Source organism: Barbus barbus, assembly GCF_936440315.1.
Source record: "Barbus barbus genome assembly, chromosome: 3".
NCBI classification, from domain to species: domain Eukaryota; kingdom Metazoa; phylum Chordata; class Actinopteri; order Cypriniformes; family Cyprinidae; genus Barbus; species Barbus barbus.
Genome location: NC_136731.1, coordinates 17,198,024 through 17,223,388, shown reverse-complemented (window position 1 = coordinate 17,223,388; position 25,365 = coordinate 17,198,024). Strand labels below are relative to the sequence as shown.

Below are 25,365 nucleotides of genomic sequence, written 5' to 3'. Positions count from 1 at the left end.
ATGAAGCACAATTGCTAGTTTATCTAAAGTCATTTTTTCTTATTAGTATGGTTGAACTGGATCATCAAAGGTCAGCAGCAAAGACATTGGTTAATAAAATGGGATTAGATACATTTGTGTTGTTTAACATTTAATTACTGCAGGTTTGCGTCATAGTTTGCATTTCACTGTTTTAATTAATTTTGATGAATACTAAATGTGTTTTTTGCGAGTGGGATGAATTCATGCACATTCACATTTAGTCTAGAACTACAGTAACAGCATGTTCACGCAGCGCAGTCACTCAATAAATGGGGAAAAAAGTAACTGCCGTTACTTTTTTGAAAAAGTAATAGATATTTTCTTGTAAATTAAAAAGTAATGCGTTACTTTACTAGTTACTTGAAAAAAGTAATATTATTTACATGTGTATATACACATACGTATACATATATGTACACACGTACAAATGAATTTTTCTTTTTTGCTTCTATTACGGCAAAATGCTGCATGTTTTGTATGAAACAAATCCATCAAGACGTTAAACCACCACTTCTTACAAAAATAGCAGTCTGTAATATTGCTTTTTCCAGGGAAAAAGTAATCTTGTTTGAATGAGGAGAGAAATATGCATAGATCGGGCACTGCTTACAAGTAAAGAGACCAAAACAGCTCTAAACAAATATGTGAGTGCAGTCATTGACCTTTTAAGTAGTATGTACAACCAGAATGATTTTGAAGCTGATATTTAAAAAATACAAAAAAAAAACCTTACCGTTGCTTTAATCCTTTGATTTTGCATTGCACAATCTGTCTCAAATCAGTAAAGCATATTCTTTATTAGACACCTAAATAGATCAGTATTTTATCATGAACATTATTAATCTCTACTAAAACAGAAGTTTCAACTTGTGTGCATAAATAAACCTGAAGCAGTGTATTTCTGAGATGCCTTTATTGTGCATTTTGGAAATCCAGTGACATTGACACAGTACAGAATCCTACACCCTATTCTCCCCCATTTCTCCTGACAGGAAGTCTATAAGGAGGAAGTACCTTAATCCACTTTGCAATCTTAATTTTAACAGATCAAAAGAAAAACGGAAAGAGAAATAGCTGGCTGTGTTCTCCACAAACAACATGCATTCTGGGGTCTTGGGGCAAAGGGGTGACGTTCACACGGCTAAAAACAATAAGAGGATATTGAAGCATGATCCGCTCTTACTGGTCCACTGTGAGTCAGTCTGTCAGATATCTGTTCATCTTATGTCACGTCCTTGAGAAAAATCATAAAAACAAATACGGAAAGAAACAAATGCCCAATACTTAAACTGTCTTGCTATACATAAAATGAGATCGTCTGCTTAAATATGCAAATGGAAGGGCTTTCTTCTGCATTTTATAGTGTCATTTTATCATTTAATCGTTCTCGTATACATGTCCTCTCTCTAAAAATGTGCTGTTCTAGGGTAAAACTAGGCCCTTCAGGAGCGGGCGTCTGTTGAATCTCATGTAAAATGACGTATCTGCAGCAGAAGTGATTGATCCTGAAGAAGGTTTAATCTTCCTCGCTGCCACTAGCTGAATGCTCCTATATAAAAACATTAGAAAAATAATTAGCATATGTGAGCAACAACAGGAGTGCAAATAAAACCACCCTGCATCATATTTGCATGAAATCCAATATTAATGTTGGGGTGCTGATTCCAAAAACAGTGCCTGGTTTTCTCTAGCAAGTCAGTTTCTCACAAAATGTGCGCATTTCATAGCATTTTGCTTCCAATATCCAAATGTAAGGTGATGTTGTCTTGTATTACCCCTTAATGATCAGAAAAACCTGCCACTAAGACATGATTCATATCTTAGTCTGAACCAGGTTACAACTACTTGTTCAATTCTCAAACAATTTTCACATGTATGAATGAAGAAGACATTATGGCCACGTACACACTGCAGCTAAATTCGGTGGTCAGTTTACTCCTTTATTGTGATCTGTACACACACAATTTATTCAAATACGGGAGTGACAACCGCATTAACTCCCCAAAAATACAAGTAGTGACAACTGCATTTACAGTAATTCTATGCAGTGTGTTGTAACGGTGGCACACGGAACCGAACTGAACAACTAGTTGTTAATGACGCATTTAAACGTCTTCGTTTGTATGTGAGATGCAAAAAATAGTTGCACTCACGAGCCCTGCGCTAAAGTGTCAGTGTTGCCAGATCTTCATAGAAAAAAACAACAAAAAACAACAAGGACAAGCACAAAAAAACACTAAGATACCCAAATGCGTTGTTTTTTATGATTTAAAAAAAAAAAATCATAAACTTCTATCCGAAAAAGACCACTTTATTAACTCCATAAAGTGTCTAGCTTTATGAGCTAAACCAAACAACATGACATGAGGACATAGCAACACTGCAAGAAGCGCTTTCTAAAGCAGCCTCCCGAGCATAAACAAAACACAGCACGTCGTCTATCAACGGTAGTTTTGTTCAAATCAACGGACAAAAAGAGTCTATATCTAAAAATGGCAGATAAGTAGCAAAAGGCTAAATTTTTATTCACTTCCGCAAGATGCAAAAATGTTGCTATGGTTACAAATGCAGGAGTGAATGCTATTCCGTACACACTATAATTTAGGGGACTCAATCCCGCATTTAAAAGCGGTTGTCACACCTGAAACTTACAGTGTGTACGTGGCCTATTTTATGCCTAATCCTGTTTTCCACATCATTGCAGATTGTAAATTCAATGATACATTTCAACATTACACCTAAAACTTGACTTAAAAAAAAAAAAAGAAAAAAAAAAAGGAATAGACTCTTTTTTTGCAAATTAGCATACAAGATTTAGGCCTGTGTTATTAAACATTTTCTGTTTTGGTGTACTTTTCCTTTAAGTTCCATATTAATTATTCATGAGTACCTCTTCCTGGTCCTCCTCACTTTCGTCATCGCTAACGACGGGTTTAGGGCGCCAACTGCGTCCGGTTCGGCGTCTTCCCTTCCCTCTCTCCACCTTTTCCTTTCGGCTCAGCTTTATCTTTACCTTCACTGAACGAGCTAAAGACACACACACATATGTTAATCATGGACTTAAACTATTTGAGTTGTACATGCAAAATACTCTGCTCAGATAATAGTTGCACTGTACAAAATATTTTGATTACAGTGTCAGAATCGTCATTTAATACTCACATTCAGACTCTGATCCTTCATCTAGCTCGTCCTCTTCCTCCTCACTCTCTTCTCCCTCGCTCTCCTCCTCTTTCTCGATCTTCTGCCGCACACTGGTGAACACAGACTGCAGCACGATAGAGTCCTCGTAGATCTGAAATATTACATTGTCTCATTTGAATCAGCCAAATGAAGTACAACTAACAACCTACCATCGTTAAATAAAGCTATTAAAATGCATGTTACTTAAATAAACATTAACTGAAAATAAGAAATAATATAAAAATCTTAAATTTACTTAAATTGCAGTTAGTTGTTAAGGCATCAGTTTTATTTAATTTAAGAAGTACTAAAATAACTAAAACTGAGAAAAAAAAAACTATATTAGACATTTGAAAAAACTAAGATGACAATAAAAACTAAATTATTAAAACAAAAAATACACAATTTTATACTAATGAACAATATTAATAAAACAAATATTACCAGTGATCCCTCCAGGTTGAAGGTCTGAGCATTCTGACAGAGAAGCATGACATCTTTCTCCAGGTCATTCAGAGTACGGTACTTATGACTCCTAATGCGTTCCTGCACAAAGCATTACCAGGCATTCATAATATAAATAACTTGAAGGAAATTTAGAGTTAAATGATAAAAAACCTGTATTGTAATCAGCGTAAAACTGTTCATAAAAAGGGCTCAATATTATTAACAACAGCCCCTTAAAAAATGTACACCTTAAAAAAAAATTATAATAATAATATCTCCAAGTTACACCGTAAATATTATGATTATGATTAGTGTGAATATTTAGTGCATTTCAACGGGTGTTGGTGCACCAGCCTAATAAAGACAAACCTTGATCTTCCTGAAGTCGACAGGTTTGCGAATGAGTTCGTAATATTCTGGCAGCTCTTTACGAGATGGCAGTTGAATAAACACCTCACTCAGTTGTCTTCCATTGCTGTTAAATATAAAAATGACAAAAAAAAGCATGACTCACAAATGTTTATCTAATCTATATTAAATAGAGCATAAAACAACACTATCTGTCATTCAATAAAACACACATTTCACCATTTTGAACAGAATAAGGGTGGAAAACACATTTCTGCATATCAAACCGTACAGAACGGTATTTGCAACTAGAGACCAGCACTTCGACCCAACGCAACAGGGTGCGGCGAGGGACAACTCTTGATGGGCGAGTGCTGGTGCGGGCAGGAAGAGACGTGTGTGTGTGCGGGATGCGGGAGAATAAAATTATTTGTGAGACTCCGCAAAATAGAAATAATCTAAACCTAAAATGTCTAAAACGTAAATTGTTATTTATGTGTTGCACAAAAGCAACAAGAACAACTAATATTAACATTAAAATGATTAACATGCGCAAGCTAGACAGAATTTCTATTTAGAACATGTGTTTAAAGGGTTGCGCAATGTAGCCAATCACAGACTCAGCTGTTGATTTCTGGAACGCAATGGCCAATCAGAGGTGATTAAGTTAGAATCACCGCAGTGCTGAAATTGCCTGCTCACGAATCACCTCATTTTAATACACCAAGTGTAGACATTGTGAAAGTTTCATTGTGCATATGTTCATTGTGTTATAACAGAGCTTTATAAGATCGCAATGAACTGAGATGTCCTTTTAGTGATAATAAAGGAAGCGCTGCTCGTATTTTGCCATGCCTAACCATGCACGCAGCAGCCCATGCTTGCTTTTCTATTAAAAATAACAGTGGTTTGTGAATGTTGATGCTTAGCCTAAATAACAAATATTTTATCGGGAGCATTTGCGCTGGGATGTTGTGGAGCTTAAGAGATGTTACAGAACCATTTCATGTAAATTTCTTCGATGTACTGAAAAAAAAAACTTTATAGGTTACTTATGCGGGCGGAAGCGGGACCAGATATATATTTTATGAGGGAGCGGGCGGCCGTGAGACTGAAAAATCCGTCCTGCGCAGGTCTCTATTTGCAACACTGAATTCATGGGTTTAACTCCTAGCAAAGTTAACATGCATGAACTAATAAAACTAAATAAAATGTCTTTAATGCAGTGTATATTTCTACAAATACAATCACCTGGCTAAATCTGTAAATGTAAATACCTTTAGAGAGAACCTGAGATTTTTTATTTTTTCTGTTCTGTGCACTTGTCTTTAATTGTGAAACATCATATTCATAATAGAAACGTTTCACATTAGAATTACAAAACTTTACATGCATGTTTATGATCCTAAATGAGAGAAATATACCAAATTTACCAAAAAAAACCAGTACCAGTAACCAGTATTTTCAACAAATATTATTTTATGGGCCAATTTGACCCACACTGATTTTTGATAAGGGATTATATTATTATCTAGACTGGAGTAGAAGTGACTGACTAACCCATCCTTGTATTTGATTACTGCATCCACAATCTTCTTCATCTTCTTGGTGAGTGTGGGAGGGTTGGGCGAGAGTTTTTCAGCAGGCGGACGACCTCGTTTCTTTTGCTTCTTACTATCGTCATCTTTATCTCTGCTCCGCCCACTTGAGCTGGGTGTGGCCGGGCCTGGAAGGTCGAGGTCACGGTCACGCTTTCTTTTCCGGGTCGTTTTCTTGTAGCGCACCTCTTCTTCAATCTCATCCAGGGTGCCTTCCTCGATGGCCTGAGAAGCAGTAAAATGTCAATACGCCTTCCTTTTTATAACCAAAGGTTCAATACAAAGCATTTGTGATTCCTCATTCACCTTCAGCCATTGTTTCTCTGTGAGGGAGTCACTGTAGTCCACTTCTTTTCTTTGACGGGAGCCACGGCCGAACATCTTCTCCTCCTCTTCTTCGCAAGTGAGCCTTTCCACCTCTGCGTCGTCTTTCATGATCCAGGTGGGCAGCTCATCCTCCTCCATCAGCCGGGGTTTGCGTTTCGGGTTGCGAGCCTCCTCACGACGGCGGTCGAGATCCATGCGCTGGACGAAAGGAAAAAGAAATTTAGGAGTCAAACAAAACAAAGAGTTTCAATTTAATGAAAGTTATGCAAGTAGGGCCGCTAACCATGAAGTGATCGAACTCTTCCTCGCTTCTAGCAATCATCTGATTAACAGTCTCGTCATCTGGCACTTCATCTTCCTCCTGAGATGTGAGAGAAAACAAAAGCGAGTGAATGTTAACTTTAGAAAACCGAGGCTGCTGACAGGACACGGGAATTGTCCATCATAAACGGGTGTCTGTACCTCATCCTGCTCTTCGTGCTCCAGGATGGCCTGCAGGAAAGCTCTGCGCTCGTGGCTGGACGACTTCTGGTCAAACATACCGGCCTGGATGACCTTCTGGTCCACGTTCAGCTTGTATTTGGCAGCAGCCAGGATCTTCTCCTCCACACTGTTCACGGTGCACAGACGCAGCACACGCACCTCGTTCAGCTGCCCGATACGATGGGCACGATCCTGGGCCTGCAGATCCTAAGAGAGACAAGAAAGAAGCATTCAGAGACATAAAATATTGTGAAAAAATAAAACCAACAAGAGACATTGCATCAAATCAATAAGAATCATGACAGTCACAGAGAAGAAACCCGCTGCTTAATATTACTGAAACTGCTGCACATTCTATTCCACAGAAACTCTAAAGATTCTCTATGTAAATGTTTATTGAATTTTGTTTTACACAGATTCTATTGTACTAAAGCTTACATGGCAAAATTTTACAATAAGGTTAAATCTGTAAAAATGTCCTGTGTAATATGAAAAATGTAAAATTCTCAGCATTTATAATATTATAATTTAGGGCAATGTTAATTTCTACAAACACTAATCCAGTTAAAACATTTCAATTTGCTAAATGAACAAAGCATTACCAATTAACAAGATTTAACAAATGAGAAATACTAGGTTTATAAAAAAACATTCAATTATACATTCTATTCAACAGTGATTTAAAGATTCTTTTCTACAATGATTCTAAAGATTCTATACTAAAGAGTCAATTCCACAATTAATGCATTATAAAAATGACTTACAAATTAACATTCAATTATACATTCTATTCTACAATGATTCTAGAGATTCTATTGTACAATTATTTCATTTAAAACAATTCTAAAGATTCTATTCCACAATGATTTTGCACTAAAGATTCAATTCTGCAATTAATGACTTCTAAAAATTATATTGTACAATGATACTATTCAAATACTTCTGAAGATTCTATTCCACAATGCTTCTATACTAAAGACTCAATTCTGCAATGAATCCATTCTTAATTAAAAAAAAAAAAAAGGTAACATCAGGTTATACTTTCAATTGTACAAAGATTCTAAAGATTCTATTCTACAATGATTCTGTACTATGAATGAATCTATTCTAAAATTTATTCACTAATGATTCTATTATATAATTTATGTAAGCTCTAACTATTCTGTCTACAATAAAGTGAGTGGGATTTGCGAACAATAAGCTACTACAAGAACTTTTATCACATCAAAAGTTTCCCCTATTGTTAAACGCCACTATATTTAAAGGGACAGTATTGTACCTGGTGAGGGTTCCAGTCGCTGTCAAAGATGATAACAGTGTCAGCAGACTGCAGGTTCAGCCCCAGACCTCCTGCTCTGGTACTCAGCAAGAAGATAAAGTACTGAAAGGACGGATCATTAAAGTTCTTCAGCAACGTGCCACGATCCTCAGCCTTAGTGGTTCCTACAAAGACAAAAGAATGATATTATCACAATTAAACTGTGATTCATAGATTTGAATGAATTATTTAGCCAGGACTTTTCAAATAAAACCAAACAGCTGATTAAGTCATACAGTAGTTTTTCCCAGGACATGCAAAAATATCTTCCTAAAACTCTTGATTCTGTGTGAACCTGGTTGAAGCGACTCACCGTCCAAGCGCAGGTATTTGAAGTTGCGGTAGGCGAAGTAGTCCTCCATGATGGTCATGAGCGTGGTCATCTGACAGAAGAGCAGCACTTTGTGGTTGGTGGCGCGGAGCTTCGGCAGGATGCGGTCCAGCAGCTCAAACTTACCGGAGGCACGGTACAAATCAAGTCTACAAAGAGCCGATACAGTACACGATAAATCACAGAGAAAACCAATGAGAATGAAAGGTTTCAAAATTTTAGTGTTCTACGAACCCCTGAACAATGCCTCCAGTGAAGCCCAAGTGCTCAGAGAAAGATTCCTGCAAAACAGACCGCAAAAATACATCAAACAAGGTGCCATAAACCTAGCAGATAAATGCCCAGAATTTAAATGACCTTTTATGAGGACTATGTGAAACAAATGATCACCTCAATGTGCTGGAACATGTAAGGGTGGTTGCAAATCTTCCTCAACTGCATAATAGTGTTCATCAGAGTCTTAGTGCCGCCTTTACCCTGTAACAAACATGAAGATATTATTATATTAGAGGCACTCAGAAACACACACACACACTGAATGCACTCACACATTCTTCAATCTCAATCATGTCTTCTCACCTTCTTGTCTTTCTCAGAGCCATCAGTGAGCAGCACTCCTTTAGCCTGCATGTGTCTGTACAGCACTCTCTGTAGAGCCGACATGTCACACTTGATCACATATTCCACCTGAACACAAGAAAACAGAGATGGACAGATTTACATTTCAATGTAAAAACAATTTTAAAAAATTGCATATGAAAAAAGTGTAATGTAATTTCTGCAGAAAACATGGCAATCGTTTTTTTTTCTGAAGATCAATTCATAACTGACTCGTTTGTTGCTTTAAATCTCTATGCGGCAATTCACATGCATCAAAATGTTTTACTAAAACGACAATACTGTTTAAAGGTTTGGGGTCAATTAGTTTTTATCAGTATAAGTAGTAACAGTACAGACTTCAACAGTGTTACACATTAATATTATTAATATGGCAATTATTTATTGCTAGGAAACGCTTATTTTGTTTACTAGGATGAGAGTTGCTGAAATCGCGTTTGGTCTCGTACTGTATCGTGTATCTTGTCAGTGTGTGCACTTGCTTGGCCATTTGTAGTTGATAAACAGGAAAGTGGGTTCAAGCGCCAGCAGAAGGCAGTGTAATGGAAGTGGTCTTTAAGAGAAGCAGTCTATCAGCGGAAGTTTAAAATCAGCTCGTAAGTGTATTTACTTGTCTCAGTGTTTAGCGCATTTGCCGTTGCTAGGAAACGCTTATTTTGTTTACTAGGATGAGAGTTGCTGAAATCGCGTTTGGTCTCGTACTGTATCGTGTATCTTGTCAGTGTGTGCACTTGCTTGGCCACTTGTAGTTGATAAACAGGAAAGTGGGTCCAGCTGAATTGAAACGATCATTTGTTAGATTGGTATAATAAAGGTTATTATACCGCGGTAGCGGTCGCGGCAGTCGTCGTGTGAAGCCCTCTTAGTGTGAAGCCCAAAGAGTGTAAAGACCATCGACTCTACCGTGCGACTCCACCGGGCAGGGACACCGGCAAGGGATAGTAGTAGCTTTTTATTTAATTTTTTCATTGATATGTTTATTATTGAAATGTTGTTGTTATATGCATGTGTTAATTTTATTTAATTTCTTTATTTTCTTAAATATGTGGGTAGATAGTATTTATAGAGTTGTAACTTTTTAGTTTTAGTTACTTTTTCTTATTTGTAAGTCGCTTTGGACAAAAGCGTCTGCTAAATGACAAAAGTAAAGTAAAGTAATATTATGCAGCACAAATGTTTTTAATACTAAGGTTTCTTGAGCAGCAAATCAGCATATTAGAATGATTTCTGCAGGATCAAATAAAAAATGTTTAACAATTGTAATAATATTTCACAATATTAGGGTTTTAAATGTGCTGTGATCAAATAAATGCAGCCCAAGCTTCTGAACAGTAGAGCACGTAGATAAATATTGTTGTTTATTACTATGTATTTTTTTTATTGGTGCATATAAGTATAAAACAATGGTTACATGTTCTTTACTGTTAATTGAAACTGGAAAGTATGGATTGAGTAGTGCAGATTTTAAACTTTTTTTTGTATTTATTAAAGAGTACTACTTGATACTTCCTTTGATTGAAGAGGGAGGAAAAGTAGTAATAAAAAAATAAATTAATTAAAAAAATTGTTTTTTAAAAAAATCACCCTTTAAGCCATGTCAGAACAAACACACAAACTGAAATACACTAAATAGTTAATTAAATACATTAACTATTGAAAAGCATGAACATTTTTTATTCGGCTGAACAGTTTCAAGCATAAAACAAACCTTCTCGGGCAGTTGGGCCTCCACTTCTTTCTTTAGTCTCCTGAGGAGGAAGGGGCGGAGCACTTTGTGCAGACGACGGATGATCAGAATGGTCTCTTCTTCGTTCAGGTCCACCTTTAGAACACAACAGGAAGTAGTTTAAACATGGTACGTTTATAGAGCTAGATGACACAAACACAGAATTTCAACTTATTGTATCCGGTCTAAATGTACTAGTACACCTACTAAAAGTTTTCATACCTTCTCTCCGGTCATGGCGAATGGAGCGTTGAACCACTGCTCGAAGGTGCTGCAGCTCTTGAAGATGGTGGGCAGCAGGAAGTTGAGCAGCGCCCACAGTTCAGGCAGCTTGTTCTGCAGCGGCGTTCCGGTGAGCAGCACACGCCGGGGTGCCAGGTAGTGTGTGTTCAACACCTGAGTCAGTTTGCAGTGGTGATTCTTCATACGGTGACCTTCATCCACTATCATGTACTTCCAACGAATCTGAAAGAGAGAGGAGCATCAGAAACTGAGCAAGCGGTTCTCAGTCAAGTTCAAGTTCTGCGTATTTCTAAAGCACATTTAAGCACAGCCACAGGCCGACCAAAGTGCTGTACAATAATTACAAAACAAGTACACAAATTAAATAAATCAACCAATCAGAGACAATAAAAACTGGATAAAAATTACATGTTAAAAGCAGAGACAAACAAATGAGTTTTGAGACTGGATTTAAACTCGGATAAAGTGGTAGCCATTTTAATTCGAGTTGGGAGATTATTCCACAGTGTGGGGCCAGCCACTTCAAAGGCTTTATTGCCATTTGTCTTCAAGCGAGTTCTGGGAATCTGACGGAGGAATTTGTTTCCCGATCTAAGTCCTCGCGTAGGAGTGTAAGGGTAGACCAAGTTCGACAGATAAAATGGTGCTAGATTATTTAATTATTTAGTGTCAATTTCCACACCCAGATTCCACACTTAAGAAATAGCTAAATTTAAGCAATCAAGATTAAGCTTGTTTTGTGTTCTAGTTTCAGAGGGACCAAAAACAATAACTTCTGATTTATCTGAATTCAGAAAAAAGGAATTTTTAAAAAAAAGCCATGATTTGAAGTCATCCAGACACGCTGATAAGCTATTAAGAGCACTCTTATTTTTCGTGGTCACAGGCAGATAGATTTGCATATCATCAGCGTAACAATGGAAAGAAACGTTGTGCTTCCTAAGGATGGACCCCAAGGGAAGTAGATAGAGAGAAAAGAGCATGGGTGCCCCCCCCCCAAGACTCCAGGTGAGAGATGAGAATTTCATGACCAACAGTCAAAATGTTTGTTAAAAAAAATAAAACAACATGTCAGATGATGATAGTTCGACAATTGGCAGGTTCAGGCCCAGCTGTACAGTGGGATGCCAGAGGGTGGCCAATCAGAAGCATATCGTCTTTGGTTTAATGCTCAAAATGCATGTTTTTGTCTAGCACGCTTGCAAATCATTTCATTATAACAAAATAAGTGTAGACACAACGTAAATAAGAGATTCATTGTGCAATGTAAAGAGCTTCATTGATTATAACAGAACTTATTTACTTAAACTTATTACAGAACTTAATTATAACAGAGTGCTCTTTGCAAGCTTTCTAGGCTATATATAATCCATTCAGAATTTGCATAAAACTTTTGTTTTTCATGCTGTTAAGAGGACCAGCAGCCACATACACGCTGCAAAGTTTGGGGAATCACATCCACACATAAATGCGGAATTCACTCTCAAAATTGCAATAACTGACACTGGCGTGATACGTGACACTGAGTGATAATTACGGTGATAACTATAGCAATAATGTGTGTAAAAATAGATGTGCATTAAGACTAGAGAAGCCTCATTAATTTTAGAGGCACACTCAGTAATTTAATTCTGCAACCAGGCCTGGGCAGGTTTGTACCTTGGCCAGCACTTGCTTGTCTTTGATGATGTACTCGTAAGTGGTGACCAGCACGTTGAACTTGCCGCTGCGCAAAATTGGAAGAAAAGCACGGCGAGCAGCAGGAGAGCCCTGAGATGAAAACAAGCAAAGAAAATGAATTATTAATCCTGTAATATCCTTCACTTACTTGCTTCAGTGACTGTTTTATTTTCTATTACTTGGCATTAGTTTATGGAAAATCGTAGAATTTGCTGAAAATTGTTTTATGACATCATTTCAATACATTGTTTACTGCATGAATCAAGTAATCACCTTATAAGAAACTTTCACCACAGATGGAGCCCACTTATCAAACTCGTACACCCAGTTTGACAGTGTCCTGAAAACAAATCATCATAAATACATATCACAGTAATTATGTTGAAATATTACCAAATGTAATAGATCAATTCAAAATGAAAAAAAGATGGTTATGGCAGAGATAAGTTACAGGCAGACATACAAACAACATTTCTACACTGTAGAGTAGGGCTGCATAATATGTATCCAAATAAAATGAATAAAAATTGCAATATGTATTAGAGCGGGTATCAAATCATGAAGGCTGCGACTGAAATAAACAAGCATTGTGGGTTTCAGAGTGAAGTACGGCACAGTGTTCATCTGCACGCTTGAAGCTCATGATGCAGTGTTTTTGTGTCTCGCTTGACAGTAAATGAAGACATTTTGAAAAAACATGAGCTGCACGTGTAAATAAATCTGCTGGAATAAAAGTTTGATGGTTTAATGTTTGAAATTGAAGAATTTAAAATGTAAATAATACTGTAATTTTAAAGATGTACTATAATTTTCTGTATACTCACTTTTTCCCCTTTTTATAGCATAATAGCAGTGTTACAATACATTTCCTAACACTTTTTTATTATTTAGAATAATTAAAAAAGAAAATTTTGTATTTGTGTCATATTGAATGTCAAAATCAGTGGAAATGTGGCCTTTGTAGAAAATTTTGTTTTACTTTTGGTTACTGAAATAAGGTCCTTGTATAGAGTATACCTTAAATGGAAACTTTTTTTCAGCCCTAAAAGGACTATTCAAATCTTTAATTTTATTTTATATACAAATGTACTCAAACAAAACCACTCCAATCATTGTAGAATGATTCTTTCCAAATATAGCTATTTAAGTCATCTAATAAAAATTCTCTAGTTTTCATATTGTAATGTATAAATCCCACAATGTCAGTTTTTCTAGTATGGCATAGCTCTAGTGTAGAGAGAGTGAAAAGTGACTCACGAGAGGGGGACGATGATGACGAAGGGTCCGTTGAGGCGTTTGTACTCCATGAGGTAGGTGATGAGTGCAATGGTCTGGATGGTTTTTCCCAAACCCATTTCATCAGCCAGAATGCCATTTAAGTTATTATTATACAGAGACACCAACCACTCCAGACCTTTGATCTGCAGACGAGACCGATGCAACAACAGCATGCCATTTAACAAATCTGATCAGTTCACTAAAGATTTTGGGGTGTATTTGCAGTTTGTTTGGTCTGTACCTGGTACTGTTTGAGCTGTCCATTTATTAACAGGCTTGACTGTCTCTCCACCTTCTCTGTGACTTGGTGAGCCACGGCGTAGTACGACTGCAGGCCTCTAACGAACGCTGCATTACCGTATTCATCGTCAACATCCTGCTTTGCATGCCTGTTTAAGACATCATGGATATTACCATAACAGAATAGAATTCCAAAAGGAGCATGGGACAGAACAACATAATCCCATCTGGATGTAAAGAAGCACAGCTCTAAACCAGTAACGTACTCAATGATGTGACGGGCATCCACCTCAGACACATCCTCAATGTCTGGATCAGAAATAATCTTCTTCTCCTCTGATGGGGCCTGAGACGGCGGAGGCTGCTCCTCTTCCTCTTCCTTTACAAATGAAAAATACAATAGTACATTAATACAATGAAATGGAAAGATCTTGAGATATTATTCAATCAATCAATTAAATGAATGGAGGTTATAAAATGTATAATGTGAGACAACCACATTAATAAAAGTTTTTCAAATGTTGTACTATATAATTAATTTGTGATCACAAAGAAAATTAATGAAATGGAAGTTATGAAATGTAAAACTACTAGACAATTTTGTAATTACATAAAACATTTAATGGGAATATAAATAAAATAGAATGTTGTAAATATAAAATACATACACTACGTGGTTCAATTAACACATTTTACATCAGTATGTGGGCGTAACATCAAATCATGAATGGTTAAAATAGCTTTTTAATATCAGTCTACTGTATTGGACACTGTATTGTTGCATAAAGACTAGAGCCTGACTGATATTGTTTTTTTGGGGCCGATGCAGATACTGATATTAGGGAGTAAAACTAAATAAATAAAAAAATGTAATAAGTCTGATATCGATATATCGGCCGATATTCTTTATCTGTATATTATAGTACAGTACCAGACAAAGGTTTGGACACACTTCCCATTCATGTGTCCAAACTTTTGACTGGTACTGTATATAGAATACAGTATATACATAAACAGAATATACATACATGCATGCATATACATACACATATTGGTATACACAAACATTTTTAGCAATGATAACTCAAATGTGGTGATCAAACACTTATGATGTGACAAACACAGGCCTATGTAATGGAGGCAGGGTATTTAACAATTTAACAAACTTTATTATCCAAAATGAGTCTGGCATCAGTGCACTTAACAGTAAACTTCACTTCACTTATTATAAATAACCTTAATACACAAATAGTACAATAAATATATAACTGTGTAGGGCTGCCAATCCAACAGGGGCAGGTTTATGCAGGAAGCACAATTTTTCCAAATGTAAACATCTAAAACGAATAAATAATACTAATAATGAATAATATTTTTTTTCACAAATTCTGTGTTGTGTATTTTATGGTAATCAAATGAACACCCAAAACATGAGGATTTGTATTTAAATAGTCTTTTTGCAGTTTAATATTCACAGAAACTATATCGCGATTTAATTTAAGTGCACTGACCAGTTGTTTTTATTTATTCATAAAAAAAATGACAGATTCCGTGAAATTCCACGTGGTACAGTAATTTCCATTTTTATGACTGGATTCTGTGCTTCCGTCTGTTTTGTTAAAAATGAACCATCCATTCAGCATATCATCATGCAAAACTAAGAATTAGAATCATTGTAATGTGACGTTCAATTATAGGTGCAGGTGGGTGGCGGGCGGATCATTTGAAGCAGCGGACTCGTGTGAAGTTTGAGCTCATCCACGCATCTCTACAGTGACCTGGATCGCCAGTAGCAAACTTTGCTGGACAAACTAAGTAATTACACCATTTAGAAGCATTTAATCTGCATTTTTTGTTCTGTAAAAAAAAAAATGTTCATATGAGCGGCATATTCGCTGATACCGATATATGTGTGACAGGCTCATATCGGCCGTTAAAATCGGCAAAATAATATATCGGCCGGGCTCTAATAAAGACAAACATTTGTTATCTGTATCAGGTCATGAAAGCAGTATCGCATGATAAACTAGCTATTAATCTTATTTTGATGATGCCTACATTCTGACATCAAGGCCGTGAACACACAAACCAGAGAGTTTTTCTCTTCAAGTGCATGTAAAGCCCTTGCAGACAGCAGTGTGTTGCTCAAGAGACACTGAACAGAAATACAGATATGAGAGCTGGAGAACAGCCATACCTCTTCCTCCTCCGAGCTGCTGTCTTCACTATCAGACCGCGGGGCCACCTCGTACCTACAGAAAATGAACAAAATAGCACCCAGACACTTTCAAACCTGCTGCTTTAGATATATGTAAATAATAAATACACAATATTAAGTGTTTATGGTGTGCTTCTCCAACCCTTTTCAGTAGTAGATACTCAAGTACTGAGAAAAATCATATTTGAAAAGAATGAGATCACTAAAGTATGTCTCACTCACCCAGGATTCATCTCCAGCCAGGTATCCAGTTGTCCAGCTTTAGGAGCGTCCATGCCGGTGAGGATCTTCCCACTGTCCACGTGAATCACCTTCACCGGTAGGTCACTCATTTGACTGGTCTCATCCAGAGGCTACAATAGAAGACAATAACATAGTTGTATTAGATTAATTACCACTGTTTGTGGCTAATAAGTGTCCATGATATTCAATTACATAAACTTATAATTCTTATAAAACTTATAAGACCCTACTTTGAAGTAGGAGCTAAATTAGTTCCCCCAAACAGAGTTCCTAGAACTAAATCCGTTCCTAGTTCCTGAGGTGCGAACACACCATGAGTACTTCTGCCAATAGATCAAGGAACTATGAAAAGGTTCCTCTGGTGCAAAAGCCCTTATAGCCAAATATACCTTAAGATAGGGGTGGGCCATATGGAAAAAATATCATATCACGATTTCCTTTTAGAAATATCACAATTTTATCACGATTCTTTGTCATGTTGGTTTTTCTATTTTGCAAGTTGTCTGAGCATTACAGCCAAACTAATTTCCCTATTATAAAGACAAAGCTTTTAAGGTAACAAAATAAAAACTAAAAGAATGGCAGATGTTTAGGTCAACGTGGGCAAAGATAAAAACCTAGTCATTATATCTTTGTTATTAAAAAATAAGAACAAATATACACATTACAACTACACATAATATACAAATAAAACAAACAGTGCTTTATTTTCAGGTACAATAGGTGTATTTCGCAGGAGCATTCATTAAATTGAATGAACAAATAAAAATAAAACACTATATATACCGATTCCTAGAGCAACTGTATTGTTCTTCAGTCAAGAATAGTGAGTGATTTTTAATTTTATGCCATCATTTACGCACTCAAAAGTTTTAAACCTGAATGAGTCTCTTTCTTCTGCTGAACATAATTGCTAAGTTAGCGCAAAATATAACTTAGTTCAGTAATCAGGCGCTGTTTGACAGGCTTTTTAGTGCGTGCGCTTCGGGTGTACGCGGCGCTGAGAAAAAGCGCACGTCAGACCAGCGCGTGAATGAAACATTGAAAATGAAACCGGCAAGGCTTTAAAGCACATGCAAACAATGTACTTTTGTGATTGTGAATAAGTGCAGTGTCCTGTGATTTTAATTATACTGCCGAGTTAACACTGATTACGGAGATGCCAGAATTGCAACTGATAGAATGTGCTCAGTATCACGATACTACGATAATTAAAAAAAAAAAAAAAAAAAAGATCGTGGAGACATTTTTATCATCCATGATCTAAAATCATCATATCGCAAACCCCTACTTTAAGGTCTCACCTCTCCATCTGGACCCAAAGCAGGAGCTCCACCCTCAGCGTTCTCTGGCTTCTGTGAGGAGAAAAGCAGACAGAAAGATAAACAACTGAGGACAACTTGACTTAGATTCCATTACGAAAACTCTTTCCAATCCAGTGAATCTCATCACCTTCTTTTTCTTCTTCTTCTTCTTGTCTTTGAGGGCCTGGACAGCTTTGTGAGCTCTGACGAGCTCTGTGAGGTTGGCCACATACTCGTCCGTCTGCTGCAGCAAGTAAGCCAGACGTTTGTCCTTCTTCTGATCGATCAGCTTCCTGTAACCCTCTTCATCTTCAGCCTGGAAGAAACACGCACAAAAGAGTTTTTTTTTCAGACATCTGCTCAGAAAAACAGGTCTTTATCGTCTTTATTTGAGGACCAAGTCTGTGCATCTCACCATCAGCCTTCGCATTCTCTCCTTCTCAATACGCTCATTCTCTTTCTTCTGCTCTCTCTCAGTGTTGGCGTGGTACGTGGCTACAGCTTTGGTCAACTTCTGGGTTTTTGCGGTGATGGAGCGATGATATTCCTTGAAGTCCTTTGCATGCTGCAGGATGCTGTTGAGATATTCCTACGAAGGCAATAAGAGAACAGGCGGTTCCGTCACCATCAACCTTTTGTCATTTCTGAATCAGGTTTAAAGTGTGAAGCACACATTTAGCATGATTTAAAAAGCAGCTAGAACGGTGCAGCACCTGATGTTTCTGGCGGCGCTTGCGTTCTTGCTCGATCTTCTGCTGTTTCTCTAGTTTCTCTGTGATACGAGCCTCACGCAGGGACTGTCTCTTGCTGCGCTTGTAGGCCTTGCCATTCAGCGCTGTCTCCAGGGCCGTGTCACGCCTCATACACACTACCACCTCCTGGCGGAGCTGCGTTGAGAAGGACAACATGGGTCAAACACCACTAAAATGTAGCAGGACTGGGCTGAAGTCAATCACAACCACCTTCCAGAACATTTTGCATTATAATTCCAAGCAAGATATATGTAAACTGACAAAATTCAAGAATTTTGTTCTAAAACTAGGTAAATAAATATAAACACAAATAAAATAAATTAGATAAGTAACAAACAATAGATATAGCCTAATTTAATTTGTTAATTAGGGATGCACTGATGTATCAGCCAATAATCCGTATCTGAAAAAACAATTATCCATAATTATCGGACATCAGTCGATTGTTTAAAAACAGCTGATGATCAGACCTGTCATCAAAAAAGGGGGCGAAAAAAAACATGTCAGTATTTGAACTGTGTGAATAAAATGTCTCTTGTGTAGAATTACTTTGAACTGAGTGATAATGACAACACAATTGCAATTTGTAAGCTCTGCAAAAAAGTAAAGTCAACCAATCTCTGTAATGAGCAGATACAAGTCATACCTGTCTCTGAAAGTTCAGGAGCCTGAGTGCCTTGAGCTCAATGTTGGCTTTGGTCCTCAAGTCTCCAGCCAGAGAGCCTGGAAGGTTCTCCAGCTCCTGAATACGATGAGCAATACGAGCCTGTAACCTAACAGATGGAAACAGCAACATCAAATGTTGGTGAAACCAGTTCAAAGGGTTGTGTTTCCAGAATTTGAAGAGTGTGTTTACTCAAACATCCATATTTGCCATTTCTTTTTCTCATCTCACCTGTACTCTCTCTCCTGGAGGATCTCCACTGGGTCCAGACCCCGGGGTTTCTGTATGGGTGTGATGCGGTTCTGTTTCTGATGAAGCACCATGGGTGGCTGGGTTGGTTGTCCTGGAGATTGGGTCTGAGGGGGCATGACGGGAGATGCGGCGGGAGGAACTGAAGGTGGTGCTGGAGACGGGCGGCCCGTTGGCTGAGGAGGTATCAGCTTCTGTGGGGCACTTGCAGGTGCGGCAGCATTCACCATGGGCCCTGGGATTACAAAGACATGGTAAATTCATGACTCCGAGATGACTGTCTCTTTGCAGAATACAATAAGACTAAATACTGAGTTGATAACTGGTAGTGATTGTGTATCATTTTCACAATTTACTGACCATCAGGCCAGGATTTAGGTGGTCCATTGGTGGGTTGTCCCTGCAGGCCTGGAGGAACACCAGAAGGTCCTGGAGGCAGCATGTTTGGTCCGACCATTCCTGTAACATACAAAAAGTTATTTTTATAAATATAAATTATCTTTCAAGGCCATGTAGAAGATTTTCATTACAAAAGGTCAAAAGCTCATTTAAAATACTATAATAAAATATTTGGTTACACTTTACATTTTATGACTTTACATTGTACTTAATGTGCAGGAAATGTTTATGAAAATGATGCAATTAAAAAAAAAAGGATCCTAAAAACAGGCTTTAATGTCATCTAATTTTATATGGTGCTTATTTCAGCATTTTGGAGAGCTCTGAATTTATCCCGAGATATCGCCTCACCTTGTGGTCTATTGTAGTTGTATCCCCCAGGTCCAGGGCCTCCTGGTCCAGGTGGTCCTGCTCCTTGCCCTGAGGCAGGGGGCATGTTGGGCATTCCTGGCTGCATGCCTGGCATGGGCCGTTTCCCTTGCACTGCCATCTGGAGGTGGTCAGGTAGAGCTTGCCCACGTGCTAGCATCTTATAGGCCATGATCTGTGCCCGCAGTTGATGAAGCTGGTTTTGGTTAAAAGGAGTGGGTCCGCCAGCACCACCAGGTCCTCCTGCATTTGGAGGTCCACCGACACCTCCGCTCCGGTTCTGCTGACCCATGGCCTGCGGGTCACCGCCCTCCATCGCACCAGGACCAGAAGGCATCATGGGGCCAGCAGATGGAGGGCCATTAGCAGGTACCGGACTGGGGGCATGTTCAGAACCACCCAAAGGAGAGGGGTAACCTAGAAAAAAAGACCATTTGATTTTACATTTTCAGAAGAAAATGTAGAAAAATGCCAAGCATTGAATGTTTTCCAATGCATTACTACTTTAACTGCTAATGCGTTCTGAATTTGAGCTTTCATTCATGTCTGCGGCACAGAACAGGAAATAACAGGCACAGATCAAAAAATAAATACTTAGGGGTTTGATACTTAGAGTATGAGCAATAAAAATAGTGAAGGCAGAGGTTGCAGGAAATCAGGAGAAAAAAAAATGTAGTACATCATAAAGTAAAAAAAAATAAAAATCTCAAAGATTTATAGGATACCAAATTTTACAAGCAAGGTCTAATTCTGTGAATAAAAATAAATTCACAAGTTGTACCACTAAAATATAAATGTGATTTACAAACAGGACTGCACAAACAACAACAAACTTGCTTTCAACTAGTTAAACACATCCTACTTTTATATTTGTTTCTTTTTCTGTCATGAGTCTGTGGTTTCCAAGAGCTGTGGGTTTTTCCGTTTCAAAAGGGTAACCCTGTACACCAACATTTCTTTCTGTATGGAAAACAAGGGCGCAAGCGGCCCCAGTGGAGGAAGAAAGCAATGCACATCAAAGGGAAACGTGAGCAAACAGGTTGGATGGCTTTTCTATACCCAGACTAATTCTAAAACAGTTTAGCAGTGAGCGTGCCTTCTGTTCTTCATATAACAGACACAGAGCTCACAAAACATCTGCATATCTTATATTTCATACGTGTAAATATCATAGCTAGAACGAGAGAAGGACATATATATTAAGACAGACAGAATGATAGAAAGAACAACACAGACAAAGGGATAGAACAGAGAGAGCACCCGACAAAAAGTACAAAAGACAGAAAGAACGATAAATAGAATAACAGATAGATAGAATGATAAACAGAACAACAGAATGACAGAGCGACAGACAGATAGGTAGAACAATAGACAGACACACAGACAGAATGGCAGCGATAGAGAGTGCGTGCTAAAGACGGATACAAAGAAACAAACAGGCAGAATAAGAGATAAAAAAATAAACGGTTTATTTATATAGCACATTTCACACACAATGGTAATTCAAAGTGCTTTACATAAAAAGGCATTAAAATAATCAGAGATAGAAAAAGAACAAAAAGAGTTATAGAGCAATAGACAAAGAAACAGGCAGAATAAGAGATAGAAAGAACGACAGACAAATATAGTGACAGAAAGATACAAAGACACATAGGTGGAACAAAAGACACACAGAACGACAGATATAGAACAACAGATTTAAAGAATGACAGACAGAATGACAGACAGAACAAAGAGCGACAGACTAATGCAAAGAAACAGACAGGCAAACAATAGACAGACAGAATGACAGATAGATAGAAAGACCAATCCAGACACAGCCAGACTCAAACTGGTAAGAACGCCAGATAGACATAGCACCAGAAAGAGTGAAAAAAGACAGAAAAAGTGATAGAGTATCAGAAAGAGCGATAGACCGACAGTAAGATAAAAAAAACAAAACAAAAAAACAGCTAGAACAACAGACAGACAGATACCTTGAGAGTGCTGGTCCATAGGACTGGGTGGAGGTCCCATGCCACTGTGGCCACCCTGTCTCATGCCCATGCCCTTCATTTGAGCGTAGCGTTGATCTTCAGGAATGCCTTTCTCATGCATGCCTTCCATGGGCTTCAAAACAATACAAAATAAAGAACGACAAAATAAAGAAACCATCCAAACAGCAGAAACTAAACATGCCACAGAACCACAAATGAATCAGACACATATTGATAAAACTTGGCAGTACCTTGTGCATCTGGTGCATGTTGTCCTGGGGGTAACCTGAGGGGCCCTGTGGAGGTAGTGGGTGTCCTGAGGAGGGGGGCCCAGGGCTGGGGCCCATCATGCCATGAGCAGAGCCAGGTGAGGGTCCAGGACTAGGCCCTAACATGGCCCCTGGAGATGGCCCAGGGCCCGGGGAAGGGCCCGGCCGAGGGGTCCCGCCCATGGGTGGGTCAGGGGTGGACATCTCTCAGCAGAGCCGGAAGAAGTGAGAGGCAGAAAAACAGAGTTCTGTATGTGTTTTCAGAAAGCCTGTAATAGAAAATAAAACTATTTTTTATCCGGAAGCCTTGATGAACAAGATTTATTATGCTGCTGACATACACAGAAAACATGAAAAAAATTAAAACAACTTAAAAATATATTATTTATCAAATAAACTTTGTTTAAATATTTTATTTTATTTAATATTTACTTAAATACTCTTATATTTAACTACATTTATTTAACAATTTTAGCTAATAACAATGCGGAGAATACAAGACACTAAAAATATTCCTAGGCTCATGCTCATGTATATTACTACCACACTAATATATCTGATCTCACCCTAATGCTTTAAAAGCTCAGTTTCTAAAAACATACCTGTACTGCATTTCATTAATCATTGAATGAATCCAGTTATAACTATAAAAGCACAGCCCTTGAAATGAGGCATAAAAATGGGTTAATTAATCTGTGCCGTAGTGTATGTCAAAGACTACATTAAAATATTCCAGTGAATACCCCAAAGGTTTATTTTAAATCAGATTGCATTTCAGTTTGCCTATTAGATACCAGTCAAAGTTAATATGCAAAATATTAACATTAAAAAAACTGAGGAGACTCTACGCTATTACAAATCACAGATCTTAAGAAATTATCTTGCATTTAAAATATGAAAAATTTTAAAGACAAAAGACTTATATTTTTAAAAATCATGAACTACAAATTACAACAATTAGATGACAGTAAAAAACATTAAATTACACCAATGCATTTTTTAGCACTGAATGCTAAAAAGTGTATCATAACTGTTTTACGTTTTAAATTTATCTGAAGGTCTTTAATAAAGAATGTCAGGGTTTAATTGTGGCAACATGTTAGACCACTGGGGCAAGTTGTCACAGGGGTAAATGATCCGTATATATTTTTTTCCCAGCCAATAACAATGCAAATGTTCAATAAACAAGAAAAAGTATCTAAAAACTGACAAACAAATTCGCCCTGAGAAATATTTACTGGAGCAACCATTGTGACAACTAGCCCCGGTGTACAACGCAATTTGCGTCTTCAACTGGCTCTTAGCAACTGTTTTTAGCCATATGTCACAAACACATGCAGTACTTCATTCATTAAACAGCTGAAAGTAAACTAAATTAATACAAAATAAATAGATTTAATGATGTAATTACTACCTGAAAATGCATATGCCGGTTAACAAGCAGTTTGCGAGCTTATTTACAAAAATAACCACATATTTACAAACACTTATAATTATGGTATGAAAACAAGCTTCTATCAAAAATAACGGTTTTAATGAGCGGCGATAAAATAAACGCCAATTTATGTTTTTTTCCAAGGCTAACATCAATTAGCAGCCGGCTAACATTGTATAGCTAAACATTAGCCAACAACATCCCACAATCATTAAAGCCCATTTCCAACATGATAACACATTACGATATAATGCTGTAGGTAATTTGGGAAATGTAACTTTATATACAATTACGACAATGCTAAAATTATTTTGTTGGTTTTTAAGGACGTGACCCAACTAACGTTAGGGGAAAATAGAAACATTAGAGCTCCATTAAAGCCAAAGACACACAACAAAACGACGTTTAAAACCGGTTAAAACATCCCCGATATGTTTTATACCCGACTGCTTGTGTTGGAGGAAAGTTTAAACGTTTGAGAACCAGTTTAAAGACCACAAACAAGACCCAAAAGGAAAGACAAAGGACCAGGGTTGTATGTGTGATTACAGTCGGCCATGCTGTGCTTCTCCATGTCCGTGTGTGCTTTAAAAAACCGAGTCATTTGAGTAATAAAGCTCGAACTCAGAGGTAAATATCGCGAGCATCTCTTTTAAGATGATTGATCCTACCCGCCTCCCGTACGCTTGACCCCGGTCCCCCGCTCGAGTTACATTCCAAAAACTTATTCATTCATTCTTCCGCTGCTGCGGTGCTGTAATGTCGGACTGATCCGAGCACAGCAAACCCGCGAAACAAACAACGAATCCGCGTTCTATAACGGTACAAAATGTATCAGTTTAAAAGTCCGCCATGACGTCATGTGTTCTACAAACATTGTGCCGCGTTTAGAGCGTGACTTACAGTATAGATTCGCACCGGTCTCTTCCCCGTACTCTTCGGCAAATCTAGAAACAAAGGGCAGCTCAGCTAGTTCCTTTTCCCTCTCACTTCCCCCTCCCATGATTGTGTCTGATCGTGTCTCTAGAGCGGCCTGAATGCCTCAGTCAGCGGCTCGCGAGCGCCCCCTAACAACAACGAGCGGAAGCTCCCGGTTTGCGCCTGATGCAGAGCTGAATGTAGGCTGCATGGCAGAATGGGGGATGGGTGCTGCTGGTTGCCTTCTGGAAACCTACTGTGGATATTATAGGGCCTATGTGTTTTTTTTAATAGGTACGTGCATTATTTTCGGTTTTTGCTACCATTATTATTCATATGTCCGTCGTGAACAGTAGATGAGTGCTATTTCGTAGCATAGTAAATCAGGTTCTGAACAAGCAAACAGTCACCTTACAGAAAATTCCTGAGAAGCTTATGTTCTATATGAAATCCAGCTGAAATAGCCATTTCTACTAAACAGCAAAGGCATTTATAATGTTATTTTTAATATAAATTGTTCTTTTCAACATTCCTTTCATCAACGAATCCTGAAAAAAGTAATGGTTTCCATTAAAATATTAAACAGCATAACTGTTTTCAACATTGATAATAAGAAGTGTTTTGTTGAATTGTTGGTACCCTTGGTAAATATGATCAAAGAAGGTTCTGAAAATAAACTTGCATTATTAATCCTTTTGATCTTTCATTTAAAAAAATCACCAAAATCA

The 25,365-nt window shown here is 37.8% G+C and overlaps 1 protein-coding gene across 3 annotated transcripts; it reads right to left on the bottom strand.

Annotated features, from left to right (window-relative positions):
• Nucleotides 1-917: 917 nt before the first annotated feature.
• LOC306850937 (transcription activator BRG1-like) lies at nucleotides 918-24,739 on the bottom strand. Of its 3 annotated transcripts, XM_079386912.1 has the most exons (35): nucleotides 24,623-24,732; nucleotides 22,267-22,553; nucleotides 22,016-22,148; nucleotides 20,902-20,999; nucleotides 20,022-20,456; nucleotides 19,632-19,730; nucleotides 19,254-19,506; nucleotides 19,005-19,131; nucleotides 18,320-18,493; nucleotides 18,022-18,195; nucleotides 17,755-17,922; nucleotides 17,607-17,657; nucleotides 16,282-16,412; nucleotides 16,039-16,093; nucleotides 14,108-14,220; nucleotides 13,843-13,990; nucleotides 13,581-13,744; nucleotides 12,597-12,663; nucleotides 12,303-12,413; nucleotides 10,623-10,865; nucleotides 10,383-10,496; nucleotides 8,636-8,743; nucleotides 8,447-8,533; nucleotides 8,291-8,337; nucleotides 8,039-8,205; nucleotides 7,687-7,850; nucleotides 6,387-6,614; nucleotides 6,208-6,285; nucleotides 5,904-6,122; nucleotides 5,560-5,822; nucleotides 4,021-4,126; nucleotides 3,649-3,750; nucleotides 3,184-3,316; nucleotides 2,912-3,048; nucleotides 918-1,570 (listed from the first exon to the last, which is right to left on the bottom strand). In XM_079386912.1, the coding sequence occupies exons 5-35, from the start codon at nucleotides 20,377-20,379 to the stop codon at nucleotides 1,538-1,540; spliced, it is 4,422 nt and encodes a 1,473-aa protein (XP_079243038.1). In that variant the 5' UTR covers nucleotides 20,380-20,456; nucleotides 20,902-20,999; nucleotides 22,016-22,148; nucleotides 22,267-22,553; nucleotides 24,623-24,732; the 3' UTR covers nucleotides 918-1,537. The 3 variants fall into 3 exon arrangements, with proteins under 3 accessions (XP_079243038.1, XP_079243036.1, XP_079243037.1); XM_079386910.1 differs by lacking the exon at nucleotides 20,902-20,999 and having other exon boundaries at nucleotides 24,623-24,739; XM_079386911.1 differs by lacking the exons at nucleotides 20,902-20,999; nucleotides 24,623-24,732 and adding an exon at nucleotides 24,391-24,528.
• Nucleotides 24,740-25,365: the final 626 nt, after the last annotated feature.

What these genes read in the sequence shown, in the direction of transcription:
- LOC306850937 (XM_079386910.1), bottom strand. Translation starts at nt 22,488, where the DNA reads ATGTCCACCCCTGACCCACCCATGGGCGGGACCCCTCGGCCGGGCCCT. An exon ending in TGGCTGGAGATGAATCCTGG is followed by an intron (nt 16,094 to 16,281) that starts GTGAGTGAGACA and finishes CATTTTCTGTAG; the next exon opens with GTACGAGGTGGCCCCGCGGT. An exon ending in TGGTGAAAGTTTCTTATAAG is followed by an intron (nt 12,414 to 12,596) that starts GTGATTACTTGA and finishes TTTTCATCTCAG; the next exon opens with GGCTCTCCTGCTGCTCGCCG.